A 25,662-nucleotide genomic window follows, 5' to 3' on the forward strand; every position below is an offset into this window, starting at 1 on the left:
AAGCAAAAACGAAACGAAAAAAGAAACGAAAAACAATCAAACTGAATATCATTATAAAGATTATATCAAATGAGAAAACGAGAAAAGAAATAAAAAATCTGACTGATGCAAACGGCCAAAATACTGTAATGAAAAAAAATAGATTGACTTTTTGGCTTTGGAAAAAATTTTCAAATGAAAGCGAACAAAAAAATCATTAGATTGATGATGATAGGAAATTAATTCGTTTTTTTTTGGTTTTAATTAAAATTATCTTTATGTACCCAAAACAAACAGTAATATTAATTGGGAAAAAATACCACCAATATTAGTGATCGATATTGATTAATTTTGTATTGGTTGCTGTGTGTGCTTCCATGTTGTGTTTATGTAAAAAGTATTTCGATCATTCTGACTTCAAATAATAATAAACACTGGATGTTACTAATTTCTTTGATCACCACAAAAAAAAGATTACCAATGATGTTTTGAAGGTGATTTTTCGCTTTCTTTTCTTTCTCGTTAGTGGTGGGTAATTTTAATTTATTTTATCACACATTGACCATCACTGAAAGAAATTTGAGAATCATCCAAAAATAAAACCAAAACCAAATAATGAACCAAGCTAATAAGCACTGTGATAAGATGTGAAAATAAAAAACTGAATCTAATTTGTGCCCAATTTACAGAGGTTTTTTCTCGTTGCTTGCTTTTCGATTTCTGTCTCCTCTTATCAGATCTTATTCTCTGTGTGTAAACGGGACAAACACGGAATTTATATGGGGTTGGCAATCAGCAAACCAAAAAAGACCATCCAATGTCCGAATGACGATGTAAAGATGCCAATTGTGAATTGAACTAGAATTTTTTTCTCGGGTTTTGCAGCCACATTGAATGACTGGCTGGCTGGCTAAACTGAATGATTACAATCACCAACCAGACATCAAAAGCCACAAAAAAGAAATGACGTTTGTTTGGTTGTTTTGTTGTTTGTTGTCGTCATTCAATTGTTCATCGTGACCATTCAATTTTGTTTCAATAAATAAATATGATGTGAAATGAACAACAACAAACGAACAACGAAAACTGGCTAATTTAACCAGTTGTAATGATGTAGCAACCAACAACAACAACAAAATTTTGAAGTTCCCGAGAGAAAATACCAAAATACATACACAGAGAGACAACAAAATAAGAATCTTTCACCAAACAAAAAAAAAAAGTTAAGCAACTTATAATCAACCAACCAACCAATATACAGTAAATCTAATGAACTTCCCGAAGGAATTCTCTTTAGTTTTTCAGTTTTTGTTGTTGTTGTTGGCAAAATGAGTGACAAACTTTAGCAAAAAGCAACAATTGATGTTTGTTTTTTTGCGTGGGGGAGAAGAGAATAGATCAAAACAACAACAATTTCAAATGAATGATTTGGAAAGAATAAAAAAAAACCACAACGTAATAATAATAATTTCTGTTTTGATACATTTTTTTCATAATGAAGAAAGTTTCTGGAAAAAAAGTTTCCGAAAACAATTTTCATTCAAAGATTCAAAATTCAATTATTATTTACGAAGGAACAATTTTGATTTACCATTTTCTCTCTCTCTCTCTCTCTCTCTCTCTCTCTCTCTCTCTCTCTCTCTCTCTCTCTCTCTCTCTCTCTCTCTCTCTCCTGTCAAATCTGGCTGAAAAAAAATCTTGAAAAACGGAAAATTTATTATGGAAAAATTGAATATTTTAAAGCAATTTGTCAAACAATTTTTTCAAACGCAAACAAAAAGCCCAAAAAGAATCTTGTTAGCATTTTAAATTCATTTTTCATCATCATCATCGTAGGAAAAATGGTAACCAAAAGGAAATAAAATGGATCATCAATCTGTCAATTTTCATTTATTTTGATTCGATTCGAAAACTTTGAATTGGAAACTAAACTTGAACTAAAACTAAACTAAACTAAACTAAACTGGATTGTACATAAATAAATAAATATTCGGTCATCGTCATTGAATTGGATTGATGATTTTGTGGTGTTTTATCGTTTGTTTTACAGAATTACAGAATCATAGATGAAAAAAAATGTTTGACATTTAAAACCAGAGAAAGAAAGAAAGCAAAAAAAAAAAAAATGATATGACCGTAGGCTTCTTTGGATTCTCTTCTGGATATATTTGGGAATCTATTTTATGGGATTTTTTTTCAAACATTCTCTCTCTCTCTCTCTATTCAACAATCGACAACAAGCAAGCAAACAAACGAAAACGATGATGATGATGATGATGGTCAGTCAATACATTGAACAAACAAAACCGAGAAACAAAACCAAAAAAATTTACTGTATAAAATTATTATCATCAGGTAGACATTATTATTATAAACATCATCATCATTGTCGTTTGGTTTGGTTTGGGTCAATCTGGTTATGTGTGTTTTTTTTTTTTTTTTTTTTTTGTTAATCATCATCATCATCACAATGTTTGTTTAATGGTTTTTTTCCTTTCCTTTCTACTATTTTGGGTTCAAACTTTGTTGACCCATCGTGTGTGTTGTTTGGTTTGTAATGTTATGTTATGTAATGTTGTTGTTGGATGTTGAACAAACAAACCATCCATTGCTAGATTCGAATTGGAATGGAGAATATATTCCATATTCTCTAAACCAATTCGATTCTATTGTTGTTGTTGTTGTTGTTGACCAATTCTTTCGGTACACATACGGTGACCACAACAACAACAACAAAATCATCATAACAATGAAAAGTCTGAATATTAAATTAAAAAGAGAGAGACAGAATTTGACATTCTGATGATATGAATGAATGGTGGAAAAAAAATATGAATTTTAAAAATTTTCAAAAAATTCAAAAATAAATAGAAAAAAAACAAATTCTTTTGAAATAATATATTGAATGGAAATTTCCCGAGAAAGAGAAAATTTTTCCGGAAAAAAAAGCTTTCATTCAAACAAAAAATCGATTGCCATCATCACATGATGATCATCAACACCATTAGCATCCTTTCTTTTTTGATCAAATTTGAAATAAAAAAAAATTCAAAATTCAAAAATGAAAAAAAAATAACTTTATCATTCGCGCCGTAGTGAATTATTAAGTGGGTTATTTTCATTTTCGTATAAATAAATAACCATCATGATTTAAAATTCTAATTTGATCATCAAACTTTGAATCAACAGTGGAATCGTTTATGAATGAATGAATGATGTGGAAAAATGATTACCATTTTTCCATCATCATCTTCATTGTTTTCAATCTCATTTTTCTCAATTCAATTCCATTATCAAAAATGATAAAAGAAAAAGAAAATTTCCCGACCATCATCATCATCACTTAATTTGTATCCTTAGATAATAGAATGAATGGATACCGAATTATTAATGTTTTTCTTGTCTTGAATAGCGAAAGAAATGCAAAAGAAAGATAACCAAGTAACAAGGAAAAAGCCAAGCCAAACCAAAACTTTATGATTTTTTTTGCTCATTCTATCTAATGATAATCATCGTCATTAAATGATATCTACCTGTGTGTATCGATCACTAATAAATAGTAAATCATCCTACATTTTCAATGTTTCAAATTATTATTATTGTTGTTTGTTTGTTTATCTATTTTGTTTTGTCGTTTGATGCTATTCCATTCTCTTTTCTATTCTTATTTTTTCTCTGTTTGGATATGATTTGTTTATGTGTGTGGGTTTCCATTTATATAATTTAACGAACGAAAACGAACATTATTTTCATCCAATATGATTTTCGTTTCTTTTTTCATCATCATCATCATTCCAAATTCAGACAAAATTCACATTTCCAAATTCATTCATTCATTTTCATTCACTAGCCAGCAACAACAACAACAACAACAAAAACCGAAATGAGTTTTGATCATCATCATCGTTGTTGTTGTTGGTTTGGCTGTTGAGAATGATGATGCTTTACGATGCGACATAATCCTTAGGGACAAAATATGGCCAACAGAAAAAAAATAAAAATAAAAATGATGATTCTTTTTTTCATTTTTGCTATTTGCTCGTTTTTTTTGTTGTTGTTGTTGTTGGAATGGTGCCTTATAGAATCGAAATGCAAGAATCAAAAAAAAAAAAAAAAAAAGGAAAACAAATGGGCAATCAACCAGTCAGTCAGTCATTCAGCTCGAAACCAGAAAAAAAAGGTATCATTATACCAGAATATTGCAAAATTATGATGATGAATAAAACAGGGAAAAAAAAGTATATATAACGAAATGATGAAATAAACCAAAAACAAAATGTGAAAAATATATGAAAAATCGTTTGCCTTAAACATTATTATTACTGTTCGCTTAAATTTGGCTTTCAAGGAAAAGTAAGTGTGCGTAGGTGTGCGCATTTTTTCGAAATTGACATCAATTGGGCGCCATTCTAAAATGTTTTTTTCTTCACCATCATCGGTAAATCGTAAATAACGAAAACAAAAACAAAAAATTGTACCAAACAACATTAATTATAATGAGTTATTTTTATTATTATTAGAAATGTCGAAATTAATGTTTCCTATCGTTTTTTGTTTCGATGATTTATCATCGGGCTATAAAATTATTCTTTTTTTCCCCTGAAACATATATTTTCAAATATAAAAAAAAAATATTACCTTATTTTTTTTCTTGAAAGTTCACTATAGAAAAAAATCGCTATCGAAAGAAAACCATAAATTGAATGAGTGATTTGTCGAATCATCATCGATATTCTTTTTTTCATTCAAGTAGAAACAGTAGCAGCAGAAAATCGAAATGTTATTTTTTTGGCAAACTTTTTTTTCAAGTTTCCTTCCTTCGATGTTGATGATGATGATTACCGTAAACTAGATTCAACTAAATCGACGACTATATTCACTCTACTATATCATCATCATTTGTCACAATAGAATCGAATCAAATCGAATCGAATGGCAATGACCCATCAAACATAACCGATCACCGATCATCATCCTGATCGAACCAGCAAATCGTTTCCAGATATTCGATTCTTGGATACCACGTTTTTTCATCTTTTTCTTGCTTCTGTTGTTGTTGTTGTTGTCTTGTTGTTGTTTTTTTTGCTGACTTTAATTTAAAAGTCATGCAACGAACAACGAGCAAAAAAAAAAAAAAAACAGAATAGAATGATGGAACGAATGATGATGATGATGAAGCTGGTTGGTTGGATGGCGAAAAAAAAAGTAAAAAGCGAAGAAATCTCTCCGGAGAATTGGCAAGTTATAAATTTTTTTTTTGCTTTTTTTCGAAACGAATTAAATGTGAACGAAATTTTTTTTTTTTGATGTTTTTTTACTTTTTACAACAGATGAACCAGAAAAAATGTCGAAGATTTTTGTTTCGACTTGGATACATCACATTTGAAGGCAAAAGATTTTCTTTTGGGTTCCAGAATTTATACCAAAAAAAAAAAAAAAAAAAAAAAAAAAAAAAATCGAATCGAACGTCAAGCTCACTGATTTTTTTTTTTTGGGCAAAGGATATCGATAGTATTCGATTCTGATGGTGAGGGTGGTAAAATCGATGGTGGTGATGATAGTGATGGGGGTGTCACTCACTGTATGTATTTATTATTCGGAAATATTTTTTTCGCTGTGACAACGATGATGACAATGAATAAACCAAAGTCGAAAAAAAACAGAAAAAAACATATTGATAGTAACCACGTAATGGTTTCACGAGACATTCGAATCATCATACGAGCAACATCAAATTCCGAATTGTTTTCCAGATCCAAGCGATAAAGCGAAAGTAATAGTAAAAAAAAACTTGAAAACAAATGATCCATTTGATTTTTTTTATGTTGAAACATAAATAATAGAAAAGAAAAGAAAGAAAAAAACAAAAATTCAAAAGTTTAAATCAGCCAAAACATTAAAATTTTAACACTACAAAAAAAAATCATCAATATCAAAATACAACACTGTATTTGAAAAAAATATTTACGTTTAAAATCTATTCAACCAACCGACCAAACAAACGTTCGAATTGAGAATCCAGAATCGATATTTATTTATTTATTTTATTTTTTTATATCCAAATAAAATGTTTTCTTCAATTGCCCGAAATAAATAGATAAATTGAGTGTCGAATTTAATGATGATGATGATAGAATCAGTGTGAAAATGAATGAATGACTATAAATGGTCAACCATTGATTTTTTCGCTGGTTCTGGTTCTTCACCAAACAAACAAATAAACAGTTAGGAAAAACCATTTTCCAATATTACTGATGTAAGATATGAGAGTTGTAAATTAAAAAAACGAAAAACAGAAAAACAAAAAAAAACAATAAATGACCTCTCGCTAACTCGAGAGAATTCGAATTCGAACAACAAAGATTAATTTGGTTCGCGATTTTTTTTTTTTTTTGTTAATATAGACTATTATCATCTATCTATTCTCCGAAATGAAAATAGCCGATTCTCTATATTCGTTTCGGAAAGATGAACCGTTGAATGTGACTTGTAAATTATTTTCATTTTCGATTTGTTTCATCTAAAACATTTTTCTTTTCCTCTCTTCGAGCATCTTCTTTTCATTTGGGAGTCGTTATTCATTATGGTATGTTTTGAAATAAAGAAGAAAAAAAATGGTCCAATATGGTTTCTCTAAGGGTCGTCATCAACCTAGTCGTCCACACACACACATCCCATTCATTTCAATAGCTTTGGGCTTTTGTTTTATTTTTTGTTTTGAAAAATTATGGGTCGAAAATTGGATGATGGCTCGCTCTCATTCGCTCGCTAGTTAGTTCATTTGTTTGTTTGTTTGTTTCGGGTTCGGTTTGTAAATAAATGAAAAAAACAAAAAACAAACTAATTGGACAACCAAAATGAATTAATAGCAAAGTTTGTTATTTATTTTCATATATAGAAAAACAAAACAGATACTGATGATGATTACAAATATTTTTTTTTCTTTTTCTTTTTTGAATTTTGTTTTTGTTTTTTTTTTTTTGCTATTTTCACCAAAAAACACAGCACATCTCTCTCATTGCCAATAGGGTTTTACATTTATTGTCGAAATAGTTTCGAACGAACGAACGAACGAACAAACATTCGAAAGAATCCTTCCTTTTTTTCCAATGAATTTTCTGTTTGCTCCATCATTTTGTAAACGATCATTTTTTCCTATTTTGTTTTTTTTTTGTTTTTTGTTTTTGACTGAGTTTTTATATTAACGAGTTTAAATGAGATGGTGATTATTTTATTTTATTTTTACTTTTTTTCTGTTTTTCTGTTTTCATCATCATCATCAATGGTAAACTCTAGAGACCATTCTCTTTTCTCAAATTATTTAACACAATAAACAATATTATCAACAACAAACAACAACAACAACTGGATTCACCATTTGTTATCAATGATAATGGTATATGATGATGATGATTTTGTTCCTAAAAAAAAATTCTTCGCCTACATTATAACCGTTTTTTTGTTTTTGTTTATAGGCACAAAAGAAGAATAAAATGAAAATGAAAAACAAAAACGAATAAGAAAGAAAATGTACGTTTTACTTCATTATTTTTTGTTTTTTCATTCAGTTTCATTTTCACCATTTCATTAAGTCAGAATAAATGGCAAAACGAGAAAAGGGTTAACTATATGGTGCTGCTGCTGCTGTTTCTGATGATCAAAAAGAATCCAAAACCAAAACAAACAAAAAAAAACGTTTCGGATAATAATAACATACGTTGTTTTCGATTCTGATCTATTTTTCGCTAATTTTATTCTTTTTTTTTCTTTTTCTCATAGAATATGGGTATCCATTTAAAATAGCACTTAGTTTACAGAATTTTTCTTTTCCAATGGCCAATAATATTATCGTTAATGGTATTCTTTCTCATGACTACTATTGAACAACAACAACAAAATACCAAGAATAATGAAATGAAATGAAACCAATTGGATAATAATGTTGCTCAACGTTTTCATCGTGATTTAACCAGCAGGAAAAACGATATCCGAATTTGTTGGCCTTCAATATCTATATGATGATGGTATTGAGAATCAGAAGAAAAAAAAACGAAAAACATACAATTTTTTAGCCCTTTTTTTGTTCTGTCTAATTTTCTTCCAATTGATGTTTCAAAATAACAATAATAATGAAAATAATGATGATAATGATCACACACACACTCCTACACAAAAACATTCAATCGAAATCGTTGGTTGATCATCCAAAAGAATCAATTCTGATTACTTTAATACTATTATTATTATGATTATTACGTTTTTACGTTTTGCAACTTGTTTTTTTCTGTTGTTTCTCATTTGTTTTCGTACTTTGTTCATTTCAAATCAAAAACGAGAAGAAAAAAAAAGATTTTCATCGGTTTATTCGGAAAAAAACAAAAACTCAACACAATAGTGTAATAACCCTTTCTCTCTCTCTCTCTTTTGGTAGCAAAACCCTTCATTATTTTGATTCGAAAGGATTTCTTTTTTTCCCTACTTATTTTCGTTGTTTTGCCTACAAAATGGAGAATGGATTAACCAAACAAACAATCAAATCAAACCAAAGAAACCATACACACACCGAGAGAGAATTAAATAAAATTCAATAATGATCATCATCATTAGTGCTAGAAGTTTGTTTTATTTTCTTCTGTTTGTCAAAAAAAAAGTATTTTTTTTTTTTTTGAAAAATAAAATTATGAAAATATGAATTGATTGGTGACATCTATCGACAATAATATCAAATAAATTTACAAAAAAAAACTTTGGAAATGATCGATTACCAATCGGCCGAACCACTTGCAAGATAATCTTTACGTCCAAGACTTGATGCCTGTTTGTTTTGGATGGCTTCCAATTTCGGACAATTAGTTATACGATGACCCAGACCACCACAATATGAACAACCTTTTTCATCACCCATTTCCAAATATTTTTCACTATCCGATTCCAATGCAATCAAGAATGGTGGTAATATTTGTTTAGCTTCAATTAACAAATGTTTAAGATCCAAAAGTATGGATTGATCAACTGATTTGTTGATGAATGTTGTTGCAATACCTTTCTGTCCATAACGACCAGTACGACCGATTCGATGTACATAATTTTCAATATCATCAGGCATATCATAATTAATAACATGTTTAATTTCAGGAAAATCTAATCCTTTTGATGCAACATCAGTAGCAACCAATACATCTTTTTCACCACTTTTGAATTCATTTACTGCACGTAATCGTTCTTCTTGATCTTTACCACCGTGAATAGCAACTGCTTCAACACCTTTAAGCAATAAATATTCATGTATAGCATCGACATCTTGTTTTTTTTCGGCAAAAATCAATACACGTGGTTCAGTTTTCTGCAAACATGATAAAAGATGTACAATTTTTGCTTCTGGTTTAACATATTCTACTTCTTGTACAACATCTTTAGATGCGGCACCAGCTCTTCCAACATTAATGGTTACCGGTTTGACCAAAGCACTACGTGCAAAATTCTGTATTTTTTTCGGCATAGTAGCCGAAAATAAAAGTGTTTGTCGTTGTCCATTAAAATACGAGAATATTGTACGTATATCTTCTTCAAAACCCATATCGATCATACGATCAGCTTCATCCATACAAAGATAACGGCAAACATTTAGATTGACCATTTTTTTCTCCAACATATCAATCAAACGACCAGGTGTTGCGACCATAATATGTAAACCACGATTGATTGTTTCCAATTGTTCTTTTATCGATAATCCACCGATACAAAGACATGTACGTAATCGAGGCATTTTTCGATCCAATTGTACAATACTTTGACTATAAAATTCAATTATTTCAAAGATCTGTCTAGCCAATTCTCTTGATGGTACTATGATTAAACCATATGGACCTTCGTTTCGTTGAAATGGTAATTTATATTCTTGTTCTAAACAGAACATAATTATTGGCAAAACAAAAACTAATGTTTTTCCTGAACCAGTAAACGCAATGCCAATAATATCACGACCAGAAAGTACTGCCGGTAATCCTTGCATCTGTATTGGAGATGGTTTTTTGATTTTCTGCTTTTTCAAACTATTCAGTAAACATTTTGGAAATTTCATCGATTTGAATGATTTTATTGTTGGTGGTAATTGTTCACCTTCCACAGTGATACGATATTTTTGTCGAATTTTTTCATGCATTTCTTCCGATCGTTTCAATATATATTTCGGTGCTTTCCACGATGTTTCAATCGGATCTTGATATTGAATTCCTTTGGCCAATTCGGATACAGCCATCAAAGCTTTCTTTTCGGCTACACTTTCCAATATTTTTTCCTCTTCTTTCAACTGTTTTTCAATATCATTTTCTTTTTTAGCTTCAGCTTTTTTCTTCAATTCGGAATGTTGATCCAATAAACTTAGTTTAGCACGTCGAAGTTTTTCCAAATCATCTACATCATTTGTTTGATTTGCATGTTGTGATGATTCATCATCCGAACCAGGTAATGATTGTGATTTATCTTCTTCATTTGGATGTCCTGCAATCAGTAATTTTTTATGACTAATTTCAGCAAGTTTTGCTTGTCGTCGTTGTTTTAATGGTACATATGGAACATAACTATCCAAATCAGATTCAATATCATCATCTTTTTCATCCGACGAATAACGTCTATATCTCTGTGACAGCAAACGACAAAAAAAAGACCGAATATGATTAAATTATTCAAGAAACAAAATAGATCATACCTTTTTTGATGAATTTAAATTTTCATCCGTCGATGATGGATTCTGTTTTTGATCCATTTTGTTTACCAAAAGAAAAATTCTTCATTTCATCATCATCGATGATGAAATATTCGATTCGATTGTTTCGACGACAACTATCGATAGTGATAGCAAATGAACAATCGATTTTTTTTCCTTCTCACTGTGTTTTGGTGTGTGATGTTTTTGATGTTTGAGTTTAATGATGATAATGATGATGATGATGGTGAACGAAAAGAATATGTTATTCATTTCAAAACGATATTATCATCATCATGATCAATGTGTACTATGGTACACGGAATGAAATGTTTTCTATTTAACTTATTTATAATTTATTTTAAACTATCTTCTTTATTTGCACATTTAATTTGAAAATCTTAATTTGAAAATGTTTTAGCCGTTCAAATTCGAGCGATTCACCATCAAAGCTTTTTTTCCTTGAATATATTCCTGGCATATCGTTTTTTTTTGATTCGATTCTTCTTCTCCCCAACGAAGAACAATGTGTGATAACTATCATCGACTATTAGCAATATCATTTTACGATTTATTCCCTTAATGTTTCATTCTTCCTCATTTGAAAACGGTTTTTTTAATGATCTGAATTTGAATTTTGTAACTGATCCAATAATCAATCAAAAATGGCTTTGAATATGAATACTCCAAACATCAATAATATTAATAGCATTAATAATAATATTGCTAATAATAATAATAATAATGTTTCCAATAATAACAACAATAATATTCGAGGAAATCATCATCAACAACATCAAAGAACACAACCATCATCAACAACAACAATAACATCATTAATAACAAAACTACAACAATCATTTAGTGATGCTATGTCAACACAGAAAACAACCGTTGATCGAAGAAATTTTGAAAAAACTTATAAAAATATGAATAAGGTAAGCGGCGAAAAGAGAGGATTTTCTTTTTTGTTTTCCTTTAACAAGCGAAGGAAGTGCATTTTTTCCTCGATAAAAAAAAATGTCAATTTTTAGTCAATTTGGTGGTTGCCAATAGTAATCATTTCCTTTTTTTTAATCTGCTTTATTCTTGTTGATTGTAGAACAGGAAAATGATTTTGTTTTTCGTTTCTTCATTGCAAAAAAAAAAATTGATTAATCTTTTTTTTTTTTTTTGATTTTGAACTAGGTTGTCAAACTTTGTCAACATAGCCGAATGAATTTAAAAAATTCACCACCATTCATATTGGATATATTACCTGAAACATTTCAACATTTAACAACTGTTTATAGTAAACATGAAGATCGTTTAAATATTTTAGATGAAAATGAATATTTTCGTATATTTTTAGAAAATTTAAATAAAAAATGTAAACAAGCTATAAAATTATTTAAAGAAGGAAAAGAAAAAATGTTTGATGAAACAAGTACCTATCGTCGTAATCTAACCAAATTATCATTGGTATTTAGTCATATGTTATCCGAGCTTAAAGCCATATTTCCAAATGGTTCATTTGCAGCCGATAATTTTCGTATAACAAAATCGGATGCAGCTGATTTTTGGAAAAATTCATTCGGTGATCGTACTATTGTACCATGGAGATTTTTTCGACAAGCATTACATCAAACTCATCAGATTAGTTCAAGCCTAGAAGCAATGGCATTAAAATCAACTATCGATCTTACCTGTAATGATTATATTTCCAATTTTGAATTTGATGTTTTTACCAGGTTTGTTTTTGTTGTTTTGTGGAATGATAATTTGATGAAAGATTAATGTTTATCCACCACAGACTTTTTCAACCATGGTCAACATTGCTAAAAAATTGGCAAATATTAGCCGTAACACATCCTGGTTATGTTGCCTTTCTTACCTATGATGAAGTGAAAGCACGTTTACAAAAATATATTAATAAACCAGGAAGGTTTGTTTTTTTTTCTTGTTTGATTTTTCGATTGACATTTGTAAAATTAATTGATAACATTCCATTTTCATTTGTAGTTATGTATTTCGATTATCATGTACAAGACTTGGTCAATGGGCTATTGGTTATGTAACACCTGATGGTAATATTTTACAAACAATACCACAAAATAAATCACTTTGTCAAGCATTATTGGATGGTTATCGTGAAGGATTGTAAATGCTAATTTTTTCCTATTTTATTTTATTTGATTAAGATATTTTTTTCATTTACCCGATATAGTTATCGATATCCAGATGGACGAAATATAAATCCTGATCTAACATTAGCTGTAACATCGATGCCTGAAGATCATATTCGTGTTACACAAGAACAATATGAATTATATTGTGAAATGGGATCAACATTTCAATTATGTAAAATATGTGCCGAAAATGATAAAGATATTCGTATTGAACCATGTGGTCATTTATTATGTACACCTTGTTTGAATGCTTGGCAGGTATGTGTTTTTGAACAATTTTTTGATGAAAAAAACATCTCACTTTTCATTTATTATTCATTCATTCAGGATACTGAAGGTCAAGGATGTCCATTTTGTCGTGCGGAAATTAAAGGAACCGAACAAGTGGTTGTTGATCCATTTGATCCACGTGGAGGAATATCCTATCATCCGAAAATGTCTTCCATACAGAATAAAAATCTTAATAAAACTGCCAATTCCTCTAATGGTGGTGGTGGTACCAGTACCAGTGGTGGTGGTGGTGGAAATACTAATAATAATAATCCATCATCGTCATCATCCTCAAATAATAATAATGTGCCTAAAACAACAACAACAACAACAAATCAAGATCTTAGTAATAATCATAATAACAATAATAATAATAATCAAGATAATCTTGATGAAAGTGAAAATTGTTTCGAGGTATGATTGGTTTGGTTTGTTGAAGCATGTTTGTTCAAATCAAAAATTTTTCTCAAAAATCAAAAAAAAAAAATTAAATTATTTTTGCTTATTATCTGTGACACACACACACACACACTAAACATCCAAATGATTCCATTATTCATGATTGCCAAAAAACGAAAACAAAATTTTTAAAATTTTAAATTTCTGTTTTTTTTTTTTTTGCTTTATATCGATTGCTTTATGTTTATGATTTTTTTTGTGGTGATGCTTGATTTTTTTTTAAATTTTTCTGTAGTAAAAAATATAACAAAAATAACCCTTTTAATTTGTAGAAAATTTGTCCCTGTTTTTGTTTGTCTTTGTTTTTAGTCGTAGTTGATTGTCTTGTGTGTCTTGTTTGCGCTAAACTAACGAAAAAAATATTTTTTCATTTTTACAACAAAAAAAAATCCTTTGGAAAAACAATTTTTTTGTAGGATCCAAATACATGGATAGAATCATTACATTCATTACCGGATAATGTTATGGAAATTGAGGCAAGTTTTTGATTGAATGATTTTTTCTTTTAAAAACCTTCATTATCACCGATATGTTCAGAATCGACAACGTTCAATGAATGGCGAATCACAGCAACAACAGCAGCCACCACCAATTCCACCAAGAAAATCATCACCAATAACAACACCTAAACATCAGCCAATCATCATTTCATCATCATCATCATCATTACAATTGTTGAATAATTTAGATAATCGAAAAACAACAACAACAGCGACGACGACGAATGATGATTTAATTCCATTACAACAACAACAACAATCATCATCATCATGTCATCATCCAATGTTGTTGTTGAAAACAATCAACAACAACAATCATAATAATGGAATAGTCGATGATAATTCAACAACACCAGTATGGCCTATATTAAAATAGATTTTTGTCAACATTCTGTGAATGACATCAACCGCTAATCAGATTATGTAATATAAACAATGATATATTGTTGTTGTTGTTCAAAACATCAAAAAATAGCCAAAAAAAAAGATTACAAGTTTGACAAACAAACAGAAAAATCTTCTTCTTCTTTTTCCTATTTGTATACTGTAAATGATTTGCTTTATGATCAGATAATGTGTTTTTCATTTCATTTTTTTAAAATAAATTTTGTATTGCGTGTGTTTGTTTGATAGTCCAAACATTAGTGAAAATTGTTTGTTTTTTCTTTGGGTTTTTTATCAATAAATTTTCAAAACAATTCATCATCATTATTTATCAATTTTTCCCTTGTTTAATTGACAGAATTTTTTAAAAATTTCATTTGAAAATTAGCCAACCAAAAAACAGAAAATTGAGAAATTGAATTTTCACAAATTCTATTTCTGGTGATTTAATTTACAATGGAAAAAACGAGAATGAAAGAATAACATCAAAAAAAAAAAATTCTTTCCTTTTATGAAATCTTATCTTTCAAACACAATTCCGGAATATTTTTTTTATTTTAATAATAATTTTCATTTTCATTTGATTATTATCATCAACAACATTATCATTTTTTCGCTTCTTCTTGTTCTTTGGATATGTCAGGTTGTCATAATGTTTTTGATAATAATATTCATGTATGCTACCTATATACATAGACTATAGTCAATGAATGAATGTTGAAGATGCTTGTGAAAGTTGATTCCTTCAAATGATTTTTCATTTGCAATTTGATATTTATTTTTTTTTCGTCTTTCTTCTGGATGTTTAAAAAATAATGCATTTACATTCGTTTTTTTCTCTCTATCTTCATCTCTCTATAGATCTCTATATTCAAATCTTTATTCTTTGCACACATAATTCCGATAGCATTTACATAATTTCCATCATCAAATGAATATATCATCATTATTATAATTATGATTATTATATAACCACCATCAACAACAACAAAAACAACAACATTGTTATATTTGCAGAATAATCATTGTATTGTGTGAAATTGGCCATAAGAAATTGATAGAAATTGAAAAGATGCAGCAGCAGCGAAAAAGGCAATGAAAACTATACAGAGAATCTTCATCATCTTCTAATGAAGAAGAAGATGATGCGGCGTCCAAACCAAACAGGAAAAAAAAAGGATTCTGTTCCAAGTGTTTCTTGGTTTGGTTTGTTTGTCGAAACAACAGCGTCTGCTCAACAACAAAATTCACTAGCATCATTTCTCTGCAGAATTTTTTCGCTTTTTGAATTAAAATATCCCCAAAAAAAATATTGTATATCATATGACGATGGTGGTGGTGGTGGTAGTTTCGGGCATTTATTCTTGGGCTAATATTTTGTCCATATAGAAAATCATACGATGAATGTTTGGTTGTTGTTGTTGAAACATCCAATCAAAAAAAAAAAATAAAAAATCTGCTACACATTCAGTATATTTCTTTTGCGTAATCGATTTTTGTTGTTTTTTTCTCTCTCTGTTCGATTCAATTGGATGCTATTCCTTCTCTCTCTGTATGTCATACCAGAATTGTGTCAAAAATGATATGACTAGTCTCCTTCAAAGCACACACACACACATAAGTTTTTTCCTTTGAAAAAAACTATGAGAATATTCCTTTTTTGACTTGTCATTTACACTAGGTCATTAAATCATTCAACCAAACAAACAGCAAATATGTTATATAATCATCACCAATGAATGTATGTCATAAATTCATCCTAATAATCACATTCATTGATTGATTCATTGAACCCTCCATCATCATAATCATCATCAATCGATTGCTCAGACCAAACATTATAAATAAAAAATGGAAACAATTTTTTGTTTCAAATTACAAAATCAAATTTGACTTAATTAAATTCAACTTTTTTTTGTTCTGAATGTGTTTTTCTGTTGTTAATCAATTAATTGCTTGATTGATTGGTGTGTTCGAATTATACATACAAAACAAACAAAGAAAACAATACAAAACGGGTATGATGTTACTATTTAAATGTTTCAAATAATAATTTTATTTGAAATTTTTTAATTTTTTGAATTTTCGTTTTTCAATTTTTCTTCAATCAATCAATCAAATAATGACCGAATCACCTACCACTCAATCAGCAGTTATGCCACTAATAAAACGAAATGGCGGCGGTAGTGTACAACAACAACAACAGCAAAATAGTAATAATGCAAAAGATAATAAAGATGAACAGGAAAAAAATATTGAAGAACTTAAAAAAGAAGTTATTATGGATGAACATAAAATTATTATCGAAGAATTAGTATTACGAATGAAAACAAATGCCGAATCAGGTTTAACAAATGCTCAAGCTAAAGCAGTATTGGAACGTGATGGTCCAAATGCATTAACACCACCGAAAAAAACACCCGAATGGGTTAAATTCTGTAAACAATTATTCGGTGGTTTTGCTTTGTTACTTTGGATCGGTGCTGTTCTTTGTTTTTTTGCCTATTCCATTCAACATACATCCACTGAAGATGCACCACCAGACAATGTAATTTTGATTGATTGATTCATTGATTAATGCATTAATCGTTGTTTTTGTTTGTTCAACATTTTTACAGCTTTATCTTGGTATTGTATTAGCTGCTGTTGTTATAATAACCGGTTGTTTTTCCTATTATCAAGAAGCAAAATCATCAGCCATAATGGAATCATTCAAAAATATGGTACCACAATATGCAACGGTTATACGTGAAGGACATAAATTAACAATACCGGCTGAAGAAGTTGTTGTTGGTGATATTGTTGAAATTAAAAGTGGTGATCGTATACCGGCCGATATTCGTATATTAAAATCACAAGGTTGTAAAGTAGATAATTCATCATTGACAGGTGAATCAGAAGCACAAACACGTTCACCCGAACTTACACATGATAATCCCTTGGAAACTAGAAATTTAGCTTTCTTTTCAACAAATTGTGTTGAAGGTACTGCTCAAGGAATTGTTATCAATACTGGTGATCGTACAATAATGGGACGGATTGCACATTTAGCATCCGGTTTAGAAATGGGTGAAACACCAATAGCAAAAGAAATTGAACATTTTATTCGTATTATAACCGGTGTTGCTGTCTTCCTTGGTGTTACATTTTTTATAATTGCATTTGCACTTGGTTATGAATGGTTAGATGCTGTTATATTTTTAATCGGTATTATTGTAGCAAATGTACCGGAAGGTTTATTAGCAACAGTTACTGTTTGTTTAACATTAACAGCAAAACGTATGGCAAGTAAAAATTGTTTAGTTAAAAATTTAGAAGCAGTTGAAACATTAGGTTCAACATCGACAATTTGTTCAGATAAAACTGGTACATTAACACAAAATCGTATGACTGTTTCACATTTATGGTATGATCGTAATGTTATTGAAGCCGATACAACTGAAGATCAATCCGGTAAACAACAGCAAAGTACATCGATTGGTTGGCAAGCATTAAGTAGAGCTTGTCGTTTGTGTAGTCGTGCTGAATTTAAACCCGATCAAGATGATGTTCCTATATTGAAAAGGTTTGTGTTTGTTTGTTATTAAAGTTTGTTTATTTTTTAAACAAAAATTATTCAACCCCACCGAACACACAACAGAGATTGTATTGGTGATGCATCCGAATCGGCAATATTAAAATGTATGGAATTAAATGTGGGTAATGTTGAAGAATATCGAAGAAAAAATCCAAAAGTTTGTGAAGTACCATTCAATTCAACAAATAAATATCATATTACAATACATGAAACGGAAGAAATTCCACAATCATGTTATTTATTATGTATGAAAGGTGCACCTGAACGTATTCTTGATAGGTAATTTTCCTATTTTTTATTTATTTTCTTCAAAATTTATTCAATTTTTTTTAATATAAATGGTGGGGAATGGTGGGGAAATGAATAGATGTTTAACCGTATTATTGGATGGTGAAAATAAGATTATTGATGAAGAATTTCGTAATGAATTTAATGCTGCTTATATGGAATTAGGTGGTCTTGGTGAACGTGTACTTGGTTTTTGTGATTATCCATTGCCTGCCGATAAATATCCACCTGGTTATCCATTCGATCCGGATGAAGAAAATTTTCCATTAGATAATTTACGTTTTCTTGGTTTAATATCGATGATTGATCCACCAAGAGCTGCTGTACCAGATGCTGTTGCCAAGTGTAGGTAAGTAGAGTGTGTTAAATAAACCTTTGAGTAAAAACAAATTTATTAACCTTGCACCATTACTGGTAATCAAGGAGTGCCGGTATCAAAGTTATAATGGTAACTGGTGATCATCCAATTACAGCTAAAGCTATTGCAAAAGCTGTTGGAATAATATCGGAAGGAACCGAAACAGCTGAAGATATTGCTAATCGTTTGGATATACCAATCGAACAAGTTGATCAACGTAAAGCAAAAGCTATTGTTGTACATGGACAAGAATTAAAAGATATGAAAGAAGAACGTTTAGATAGAATACTCAATAAACATACGGAAATTGTATTTGCACGTACATCACCACAACAAAAATTATTAATTGTTGAAGGTTGCCAACGACAAGGTAAATGTTCAATGTGTTGTTAATCTCTTATTGTTTTTACACAATTAATTAATTTATTGATTGATTGATTAATTGATTGATTCCAACATTTGAACATTTCAAAGGTCAAATCGTTGCTGTTACGGGTGATGGTGTTAATGATTCACCAGCATTGAAAAAAGCCGATATTGGCGTTGCGATGGGCATAGCTGGTTCGGATGTATCAAAACAAGCTGCCGATATGATTCTTTTGGATGATAATTTTGCATCAATTGTAACCGGTGTTGAAGAAGGACGTTTAATATTCGACAATCTTAAAAAATCTATTGCATATACCTTGACTAGTAATATACCTGAAATATCTCCATTTTTATTTTTTATCATATTTAATGTACCATTACCATTGGGAACTGTAACAATATTATGTATCGATCTGGGTACCGATATGGTACCGGCAATTTCATTGGCATACGAACAAGCCGAAAGCGATATTATGAAACGACAGCCAAGAAATCCTATGAAAGATAAATTAGTTAATGAACGTTTAATATCGGTTTCATATGGACAAATCGGTATGATACAAGCGGCTGCTGGTTTTTTTACCTATTTTATTATTATGGCCGAATCTGGTTTTACACCTGATTATATATTCGGTTTAAGAGAAGCATGGGATTCAAAAGCTGTTAATGATTTACCTGATGCTTATGGACAAGAATGGGTAATGATGGGTTATTTTTTTCAATATTACAGAATTTAAATATTAATCCTTTTCTTTTTGTTTCCAGACATATAAAGCAAGAAAAGATCTTGAATATACATGTCATACAGCATTTTTTGTATCGATTGTTGTTGTACAATGGGCAGATTTGATTATCTGTAAAACACGACGAAATTCTATCATTCATCAGGGCATGAAGTAAGAGTGGAATTTTGTTTTCTTTTCAAATCTCATTTAATCATTTAATCATTCTGATTTTTGATAGCAATTGGGCTTTAAATTTTGGTCTATTATTCGAAACAGTTTTGGCAGCATTTTTATCATATTGTCCAGGAATGCCCATTCTACTTCGATTATATCCATTGAAGTAAGTTTTCAACAAAAAAAAAACAAATCCAATCCAATGATGTTCCTATTTCATTCCTGATAATATTTCTAACTTTTAAAACAAATAGATTCGCATGGTGGTTACCAGCATTTCCATTTTCAATATTAATATTTGTTTATGATGAAATTCGTCGTTTTATATTACGTCGTCGTCCAGGTGGTTGGGTTGAACAAGAAACTTATTATTGATTCTAAGGAGGAAAGGACTACATCAGAAAATCAACCAATTTTCCTTAAAAATAACATCAAACAACAACAAGAATAATAACTTTTACAAGGAAAAAATCGATTATCATCATATTTATTATGTACAAAATGGAGATGATTAATGAATGATGAATGATGATGTCAAATAACAATAATTTTTTTTCTTCAAAAAAATATAGTGTGATTGTAATTGATGTTCACTAAAAAAAAAATTATAATTAATAACTAAAAATATTTATTTAAATCAAGAATGCAAGGGTGAGAGTGAGAGAGAGAAAGTGTGTGTTAAATGAAAGATCTATAAACATATTTATCTTAATGTTTGTGATCAACAATAAACAGCCAAAATATTCAACAAGAAAAAAACAGCTTATATTAACCCCTAACTAACCTATCTTAAATTTTACTTTAAACCAAAAAAAAAACTAACACTTACTTACTGAAAAATATTTGTATAAAAATACCTGAACACCAAACAAACAAAATAAACACGTCCAAATGATAAAACTTTTTCTTTTCTTTTTCAGCTGTCCAAAATCAAAAAGTAATGATAATAATGAATTTACACAAACAAAAAGAAAATTTGTAATTTTATTTCTAAAAATGATACAATAAGTTATTTTAACATCCATTGTGTGTGTGTTTGTGTTAAAAATTGTAGCCAATCCATAAAAGGAAGAACAAAAATTGAAATATATTTACAAAAAAAAACAAAAGATGAAAATAACCAAAAAAGGGAAAAATTTTTGTTTGTAATTATTAAAAATGAATAATTAAAAATTGTAATTAATGTCTGTTGTTTTTTTTTGAAAACTAATATATATGGAATATTATGAGATAATTTCAATGATAAACACTGTCACGTGATACACTCATATCATGAATAGCTGATATGGACATTGAATTTCGTTGTCGATATGCTTCAATTTCTTTTTGTCTGTTTTTTTTGGGATCAAAAATTTTCTTGATTAGTTGAATGAATGGAAAAGAAACCCCTTACCTAATACACATAAAAACAAAAACACCGGATAATGTTGTCATAATAAGATTCAATAAAATTATCAATAATTTTAGACCACCATCACCAATAAAACAATTAACAACAATAGCAATGGCCATTACAACAGCAAACACTGAAACAACGGATACTTTTCGTAATAATGCACCAAGCAAACCAATCAATTCGAATGTAAAACATATTAATGCCATTATTAACATTGCAACAGCACTCATCTCTAAATCAATCCAATCAATCAATCAATGATTTTTCAAATCAATCAATCAATCAATCAATACATACCGACTGATTTTCGATCCTGTTGTTGATGATGATGATAATTATTATTTATGGGAATTTTATTCAATTTCATTGTTGTTGATGGTGGTAATATTGATGGTGGTAATAATGATTCTGGTTGTTCTATGGTTGTTACATCTTGTGCATTAGCCAATGCAAATAATCCGGATACTAATTGTGATATTGAACCAATTATACCGAATATAACAATCAATATTAATATTGATCGTATTAAAGCAAAACTATCCGAATATGGATATGTAGACATTATATTATTGTTGATGCTACACAATTCTTTCACTGATTTGCTGAAAGACAGGTAAATTTTCCCGAAAAAAAAACGAAATGTTGGTTATTCAAATGTTTCATGATACCTATGTATGATTCCACCAGCTTATTTTCTTAATCATTGTTGTTGTTGTTATTTTGCCTATGAGATCGTCCATCCATCCGTCATCATCATCATCAGCGTTGTTGTTGACGTCCTCGAATTCGAATTGAAAATTAGGGTGAATGAAAAAGGCGGATATCGCAACAACAGAAAAAAACCCATCACAGCAAAAAAACTAACTAACTAAACTAAACTGATTACAAAATTAGGCCATGCATAACTTTGATTTTTTTGTTTTCGCAAATATCATTTTCTCATGTGATTTTTTTTTCTTTTTTCTTGTTTGGTCTACATTGAATATCAATTCAGTGTCGATATAGTGAATTGGAATTAGTTATAGAAAAGAAAAAAATATTGGGCGACCAATATTTAATACCTTTCCAATGGAAAAAAATGTTTTTCAAAAAACACCATAGAGATTGATAGATAGAAATTCTTTCTCTCGGTGTTTGTATTTTCAGGTTTACGCCCGAAAATATTTTTGGATCAATTTTTTTTTCTTGTTTCTTGACATTTTCCTCGATATCAATAAGTCAATAAGTGGTGAAAAAGAAAGTGTGTTTGGTTAGATCAAAAAACTATAAGATAATAATACACATTCATTCAATTGATTCGATGAACATTGAGAATCAATCAAACAAAAAAATAAATTATTTATAGAAAAAGTTATTATTTTTATAAATGGAAACATTTTTTTGATATTTATTTATTTTTACTCGAGGGTTTTAATCATTAAAACACATTTGAATTTTTCAAAGATATTGTTTAGCTAACATACGAAATAATTTTGATTTACGTAAATTCGAAGCTTGTTCTAAAATAAATTCATTATTATTCGAATTAATATCTAATTGTGATATAAGATGTATTGCTTTTTGTTTACGTTCATCTTCACCACGTCGTGTATGATAATGAATTAAATATTCTAATAGAGTTATATCCCAAATACAATCATAAAGATCATCGGATGAATCGATAAAATTATTTTGTGATAATTCTTTAAATGCATGACCATAATCAGGATTTGTTTGAAATTGATAAAGGATAGCTGCCAGAATATGATGATCTAATTTTTTTGCACAAATTAACATTTGTTGTATAATATATTCATCGATCGATGTAAAATGTTCAAATTGTGTAAAATAATATGTTCGATACATAAATATTTTAAGTAAATATTTCATTGCTTGTGTATATTGATTTTCATTCATTAAAAATTCTGTATAATATCTTGTCATAACAATTTCGTCAGGTAATAGACAGATAAATGAACGAAATGTTTGATCAATCGTAATGATTAATAATTGACTATCAATCGAATTGATAAGATTGGTTGACATTGATGATGGAAATAGATCATAATATTTACGACAAATCATTGTTAATGGTTGCAATGAATATTCTTTGATTGTAAAATAAAGTTTCATTAAACTTGCTGCAATCATATTGATAGCAATAATATTTTTTTTCAATTTACAAATAAAATCAGCCAATGATATTGAAAACATAATACGTGGAAAATTATTTGAATATTTTGATGTTGGTAATATAAATGAACCTAGGCAAAAATCCCAAAATTCTTTAGCTTTATTTTCACGTGAATCTTGATTGATAGTCAAATGACATAATAATGATGCAAATCTAATCATATCGACTGGATGATTAATCATTTCTAAAATTGAATTATTACAATTATATTCAATCAGAAATAAACAAACCAATTCGGCCAATTCATTAAAATAAACAAATTTTTTTGTATCCAAATAACGACAAAATTCTAAACATTTTGCATTCAAATCACGAATTTGTTGAGTATTTGATTTGGATTTGGGGAAAAAAAATTTTTCCAAATCAGTTTGTAATAATTCATAACGAATTGTTTCAGCCAAAATTGGTTGTGATGCTTGTATATCTTCAAGTAATGAAAGATAAAGTACTCTTGATTCATGAAAATATTTTGCCTTTCGTAATTCATTAGCTTTAGCTAAAATTATATGAATTTTTCTTAGATCCGCTTGGCTTAATGTATTGGAATAATTGGCCAAAATTGATTCAAATTTTTGTAAATTCCATTTATTATTCATCAATGATGGTATATGTTGAATCGATGGAATAAGGCTAAGAATTTTTTCCGGATCAGTTGCTTGCAATATACAGAGTTCAGGATCATTATTATTATCATCAGTATTATCATCATCATCTAAATGGCCACCAACATCTTCATCATGAATTTCACCTTCTTCAATAATATCATTATCATTTTTTTCATTAAAATCTTGTTTTTGATTTGTTTTCAATATTAATGAACGAAAATTTGGATCCAAATTTTCATATAAATTTTTACATTTAAATATTAAATAAATTGATAGCCGTTTAAATTGATACAATTCTTCCGGATTATTTTTACAAGTTTGATAAAAATTCTTTAGAATTTGTGCAAATTTTTTTCCATCAATATTTTTTTCATAATCAAAATTTTCCAAACAAATATAATTATCATCACCATTATTTTGTTTGATATAAAATGTTAGAAATTTTGTCAATTTTTTATCCAATGTTTCATTGATTTTTTTATCACCAAATTTATAATTTTTCGATATCATACATGATGTTATATGAAGATAATCTTGACAATTTTCATATGAAGATTTATTCTTAATTTTGGAAAAATAATCATTTGCTTTACAATAATCTTCATGAATATAATTCCAAATACCAAGATCATAATAAAGTATATCAAGTGATTCATTTTTATTGATACGAATAATATTTTGATGATTAAAAAAACGAAAATCTTGTTCAACAACAACAAAACAATCAAATGTTGGCATAATCACCTGTTCAATATCATTCGATTCTAATTGTTTAATATATTTTTCAATTTCATTTACCGAATAATGACATGTTGTTTGTAATTTTTTCAATAAATTTTCTTGCATTTCGGCCGGTACAGTATATGGATCAAGATTTGTTGGATTTTGTACATTATTTGTTTTGGTATTATTTTTATTTGGATATGTACTTTTCTGTTCAAAATAAACAATCCATCGATGATAGATTAGATCGGCAAATATTCGCCAATCTTCCGGTACAACATTGATTTCTTGTTCACAATATTTTTTAAATTCAGTAAAACAAAATTCTTGATGTACACTTGGTAGATTTGTATGAATTATGGATAAATTCCAACGAAAATATGATAATAATTTAAATAACAGGAATTTTATCGTTAATAATTTTTTCATTTCAATATTACGTTTTTGTATATCATCAACATTTGTACTACCATGTAATGATACTAATGTAACTTGTATGGCAATACCATTATGAATAAGATAAATCATCAGATCGAATATTTCATTTTCATTATGATTTTGTAGAAATTCTTCATTCAAACTTTTTGGATCAATTACTAAATTAATCCATAAACTATGAGTACCCCAAAGATTATTATTATTTTCCATATTTTGTTCATTGATTTTGGATTCAATTGGAGCCATTAAATTGTTGTTTGTTCAAAACTTTTCTTTTGCTCATCACACACATGTTATTTTTCGAATGTTCATTTTGTAATTATTTTTATGAACGATCCTTGTGATTTATATAAACATCGAAAATTTAACCG

General features: G+C 28.9%; 5 protein-coding genes and 2 long non-coding RNA genes across 8 annotated transcripts; 3 read left to right on the forward strand and 4 right to left on the reverse strand.

Annotated features, from left to right (window-relative positions):
* Positions 1–5,525: 5,525 nt before the first annotated feature.
* On the reverse strand, positions 5,526–6,926 carry LOC142645109 (uncharacterized). The gene is made up of 2 exons (XR_012846289.1): positions 5,948–6,926; positions 5,526–5,769 (listed from the first exon to the last, which is right to left on the reverse strand). It is a non-coding gene; the product is annotated as an uncharacterized LOC142645109 (long non-coding RNA).
* Positions 6,927–7,111: 185 nt separating this feature from the next.
* Positions 7,112–8,500, forward strand: LOC142645108 (uncharacterized). 2 transcript variants are annotated; one of them, XR_012846287.1, is made up of 4 exons: positions 7,112–7,375; positions 7,455–7,509; positions 7,572–7,696; positions 7,759–8,500. It is a non-coding gene; the product is annotated as an uncharacterized LOC142645108 (long non-coding RNA). The 2 variants fall into 2 exon arrangements; XR_012846288.1 differs by having other exon boundaries at positions 7,576–7,696.
* A 120-nt stretch (positions 8,501–8,620) lies between these two features.
* Positions 8,621–10,847, reverse strand: abs (ATP-dependent RNA helicase abstrakt). The gene is made up of 2 exons (XM_027338817.2): positions 10,688–10,847; positions 8,621–10,618 (listed from the first exon to the last, which is right to left on the reverse strand). Exons 1-2 carry the CDS (start codon positions 10,742–10,744, stop codon positions 8,741–8,743), a joined length of 1,935 nt encoding a protein of 644 aa, XP_027194618.2. The 5' UTR covers positions 10,745–10,847; the 3' UTR covers positions 8,621–8,740.
* Positions 10,848–10,896: 49 nt separating this feature from the next.
* On the forward strand, positions 10,897–14,543 carry Cbl (E3 ubiquitin-protein ligase CBL). The gene is made up of 8 exons (XM_027338824.2): positions 10,897–11,622; positions 11,873–12,414; positions 12,477–12,608; positions 12,686–12,823; positions 12,891–13,110; positions 13,180–13,536; positions 13,998–14,057; positions 14,119–14,543. The coding sequence occupies exons 1-8, from the start codon at positions 11,350–11,352 to the stop codon at positions 14,455–14,457; spliced, it is 2,061 nt and encodes a 686-aa protein (XP_027194625.2). The 5' UTR covers positions 10,897–11,349; the 3' UTR covers positions 14,458–14,543.
* A 1,985-nt stretch (positions 14,544–16,528) lies between these two features.
* On the forward strand, positions 16,529–20,922 carry LOC113789308 (sodium/potassium-transporting ATPase subunit alpha-B-like). Its single transcript, XM_027338827.2, has 9 exons — positions 16,529–17,013; positions 17,084–18,030; positions 18,106–18,321; positions 18,410–18,679; positions 18,754–19,058; positions 19,163–19,755; positions 19,823–19,953; positions 20,021–20,122; positions 20,211–20,922. Exons 1-9 carry the CDS (start codon positions 16,588–16,590, stop codon positions 20,329–20,331), a joined length of 3,111 nt encoding a protein of 1,036 aa, XP_027194628.2. The 5' UTR covers positions 16,529–16,587; the 3' UTR covers positions 20,332–20,922.
* Positions 20,923–21,095: 173 nt separating this feature from the next.
* LOC113789304 (uncharacterized) lies at positions 21,096–22,349 on the reverse strand. Its single transcript, XM_027338821.2, has 3 exons — positions 21,650–22,349; positions 21,350–21,584; positions 21,096–21,286 (listed from the first exon to the last, which is right to left on the reverse strand). Exons 1-3 carry the CDS (start codon positions 21,912–21,914, stop codon positions 21,193–21,195), a joined length of 594 nt encoding a protein of 197 aa, XP_027194622.2. The 5' UTR covers positions 21,915–22,349; the 3' UTR covers positions 21,096–21,192.
* A 406-nt stretch (positions 22,350–22,755) lies between these two features.
* Positions 22,756–25,655, reverse strand: IntS8 (integrator complex subunit 8). The gene has a single exon (XM_027338818.2). It carries the CDS (start codon positions 25,535–25,537, stop codon positions 22,790–22,792), a length of 2,748 nt encoding a protein of 915 aa, XP_027194619.2. The 5' UTR covers positions 25,538–25,655; the 3' UTR covers positions 22,756–22,789.
* Between the last annotated feature and the right edge of the window lie 7 nt (positions 25,656–25,662).

This window comes from Dermatophagoides pteronyssinus, unplaced genomic scaffold (genome assembly GCF_027571235.1).
Source record: "Dermatophagoides pteronyssinus isolate colony J.1.1.1.1 unplaced genomic scaffold, Derpt_VIB-CSIC_2022.12 sq0006, whole genome shotgun sequence".
In the NCBI taxonomy this organism is placed as follows: Eukaryota; Metazoa; Arthropoda; class Arachnida; order Sarcoptiformes; family Pyroglyphidae; genus Dermatophagoides; species Dermatophagoides pteronyssinus.

What these genes read in the sequence shown, in the direction of transcription:
- LOC113789308 (XM_027338827.2), top strand. Translation starts at nt 16,588, where the DNA reads ATGACCGAATCACCTACCACTCAATCAGCAGTTATGCCACTAATAAAA. An exon ending in GATGCTGTTGCCAAGTGTAG is followed by an intron (nt 18,680 to 18,753) that starts GTAAGTAGAGTG and finishes CTGGTAATCAAG; the next exon opens with GAGTGCCGGTATCAAAGTTA. An exon ending in ATGCTTATGGACAAGAATGG is followed by an intron (nt 19,756 to 19,822) that starts GTAATGATGGGT and finishes TTTTGTTTCCAG; the next exon opens with ACATATAAAGCAAGAAAAGA.
- IntS8 (XM_027338818.2), bottom strand. Translation starts at nt 25,537, where the DNA reads ATGGCTCCAATTGAATCCAAAATCAATGAACAAAATATGGAAAATAAT.
- LOC113789304 (XM_027338821.2), bottom strand. Translation starts at nt 21,914, where the DNA reads ATGTCTACATATCCATATTCGGATAGTTTTGCTTTAATACGATCAATA. An exon ending in ACAGGATCGAAAATCAGTCG is followed by an intron (nt 21,585 to 21,649) that starts GTATGTATTGAT and finishes GGATTGATTTAG; the next exon opens with AGATGAGTGCTGTTGCAATG. An exon ending in TTTGTTTTTATGTGTATTAG is followed by an intron (nt 21,287 to 21,349) that starts GTAAGGGGTTTC and finishes CAAAAAAAACAG; the next exon opens with ACAAAAAGAAATTGAAGCAT.
- abs (XM_027338817.2), bottom strand. Translation starts at nt 10,744, where the DNA reads ATGGATCAAAAACAGAATCCATCATCGACGGATGAAAATTTAAATTCA. An exon ending in ATTTAAATTCATCAAAAAAG is followed by an intron (nt 10,619 to 10,687) that starts GTATGATCTATT and finishes TTGCTGTCACAG; the next exon opens with AGATATAGACGTTATTCGTC.
- Cbl (XM_027338824.2), top strand. Translation starts at nt 11,350, where the DNA reads ATGGCTTTGAATATGAATACTCCAAACATCAATAATATTAATAGCATT. An exon ending in CTTATAAAAATATGAATAAG is followed by an intron (nt 11,623 to 11,872) that starts GTAAGCGGCGAA and finishes ATTTTGAACTAG; the next exon opens with GTTGTCAAACTTTGTCAACA. An exon ending in GATGGTTATCGTGAAGGATT is followed by an intron (nt 12,824 to 12,890) that starts GTAAATGCTAAT and finishes TACCCGATATAG; the next exon opens with TTATCGATATCCAGATGGAC.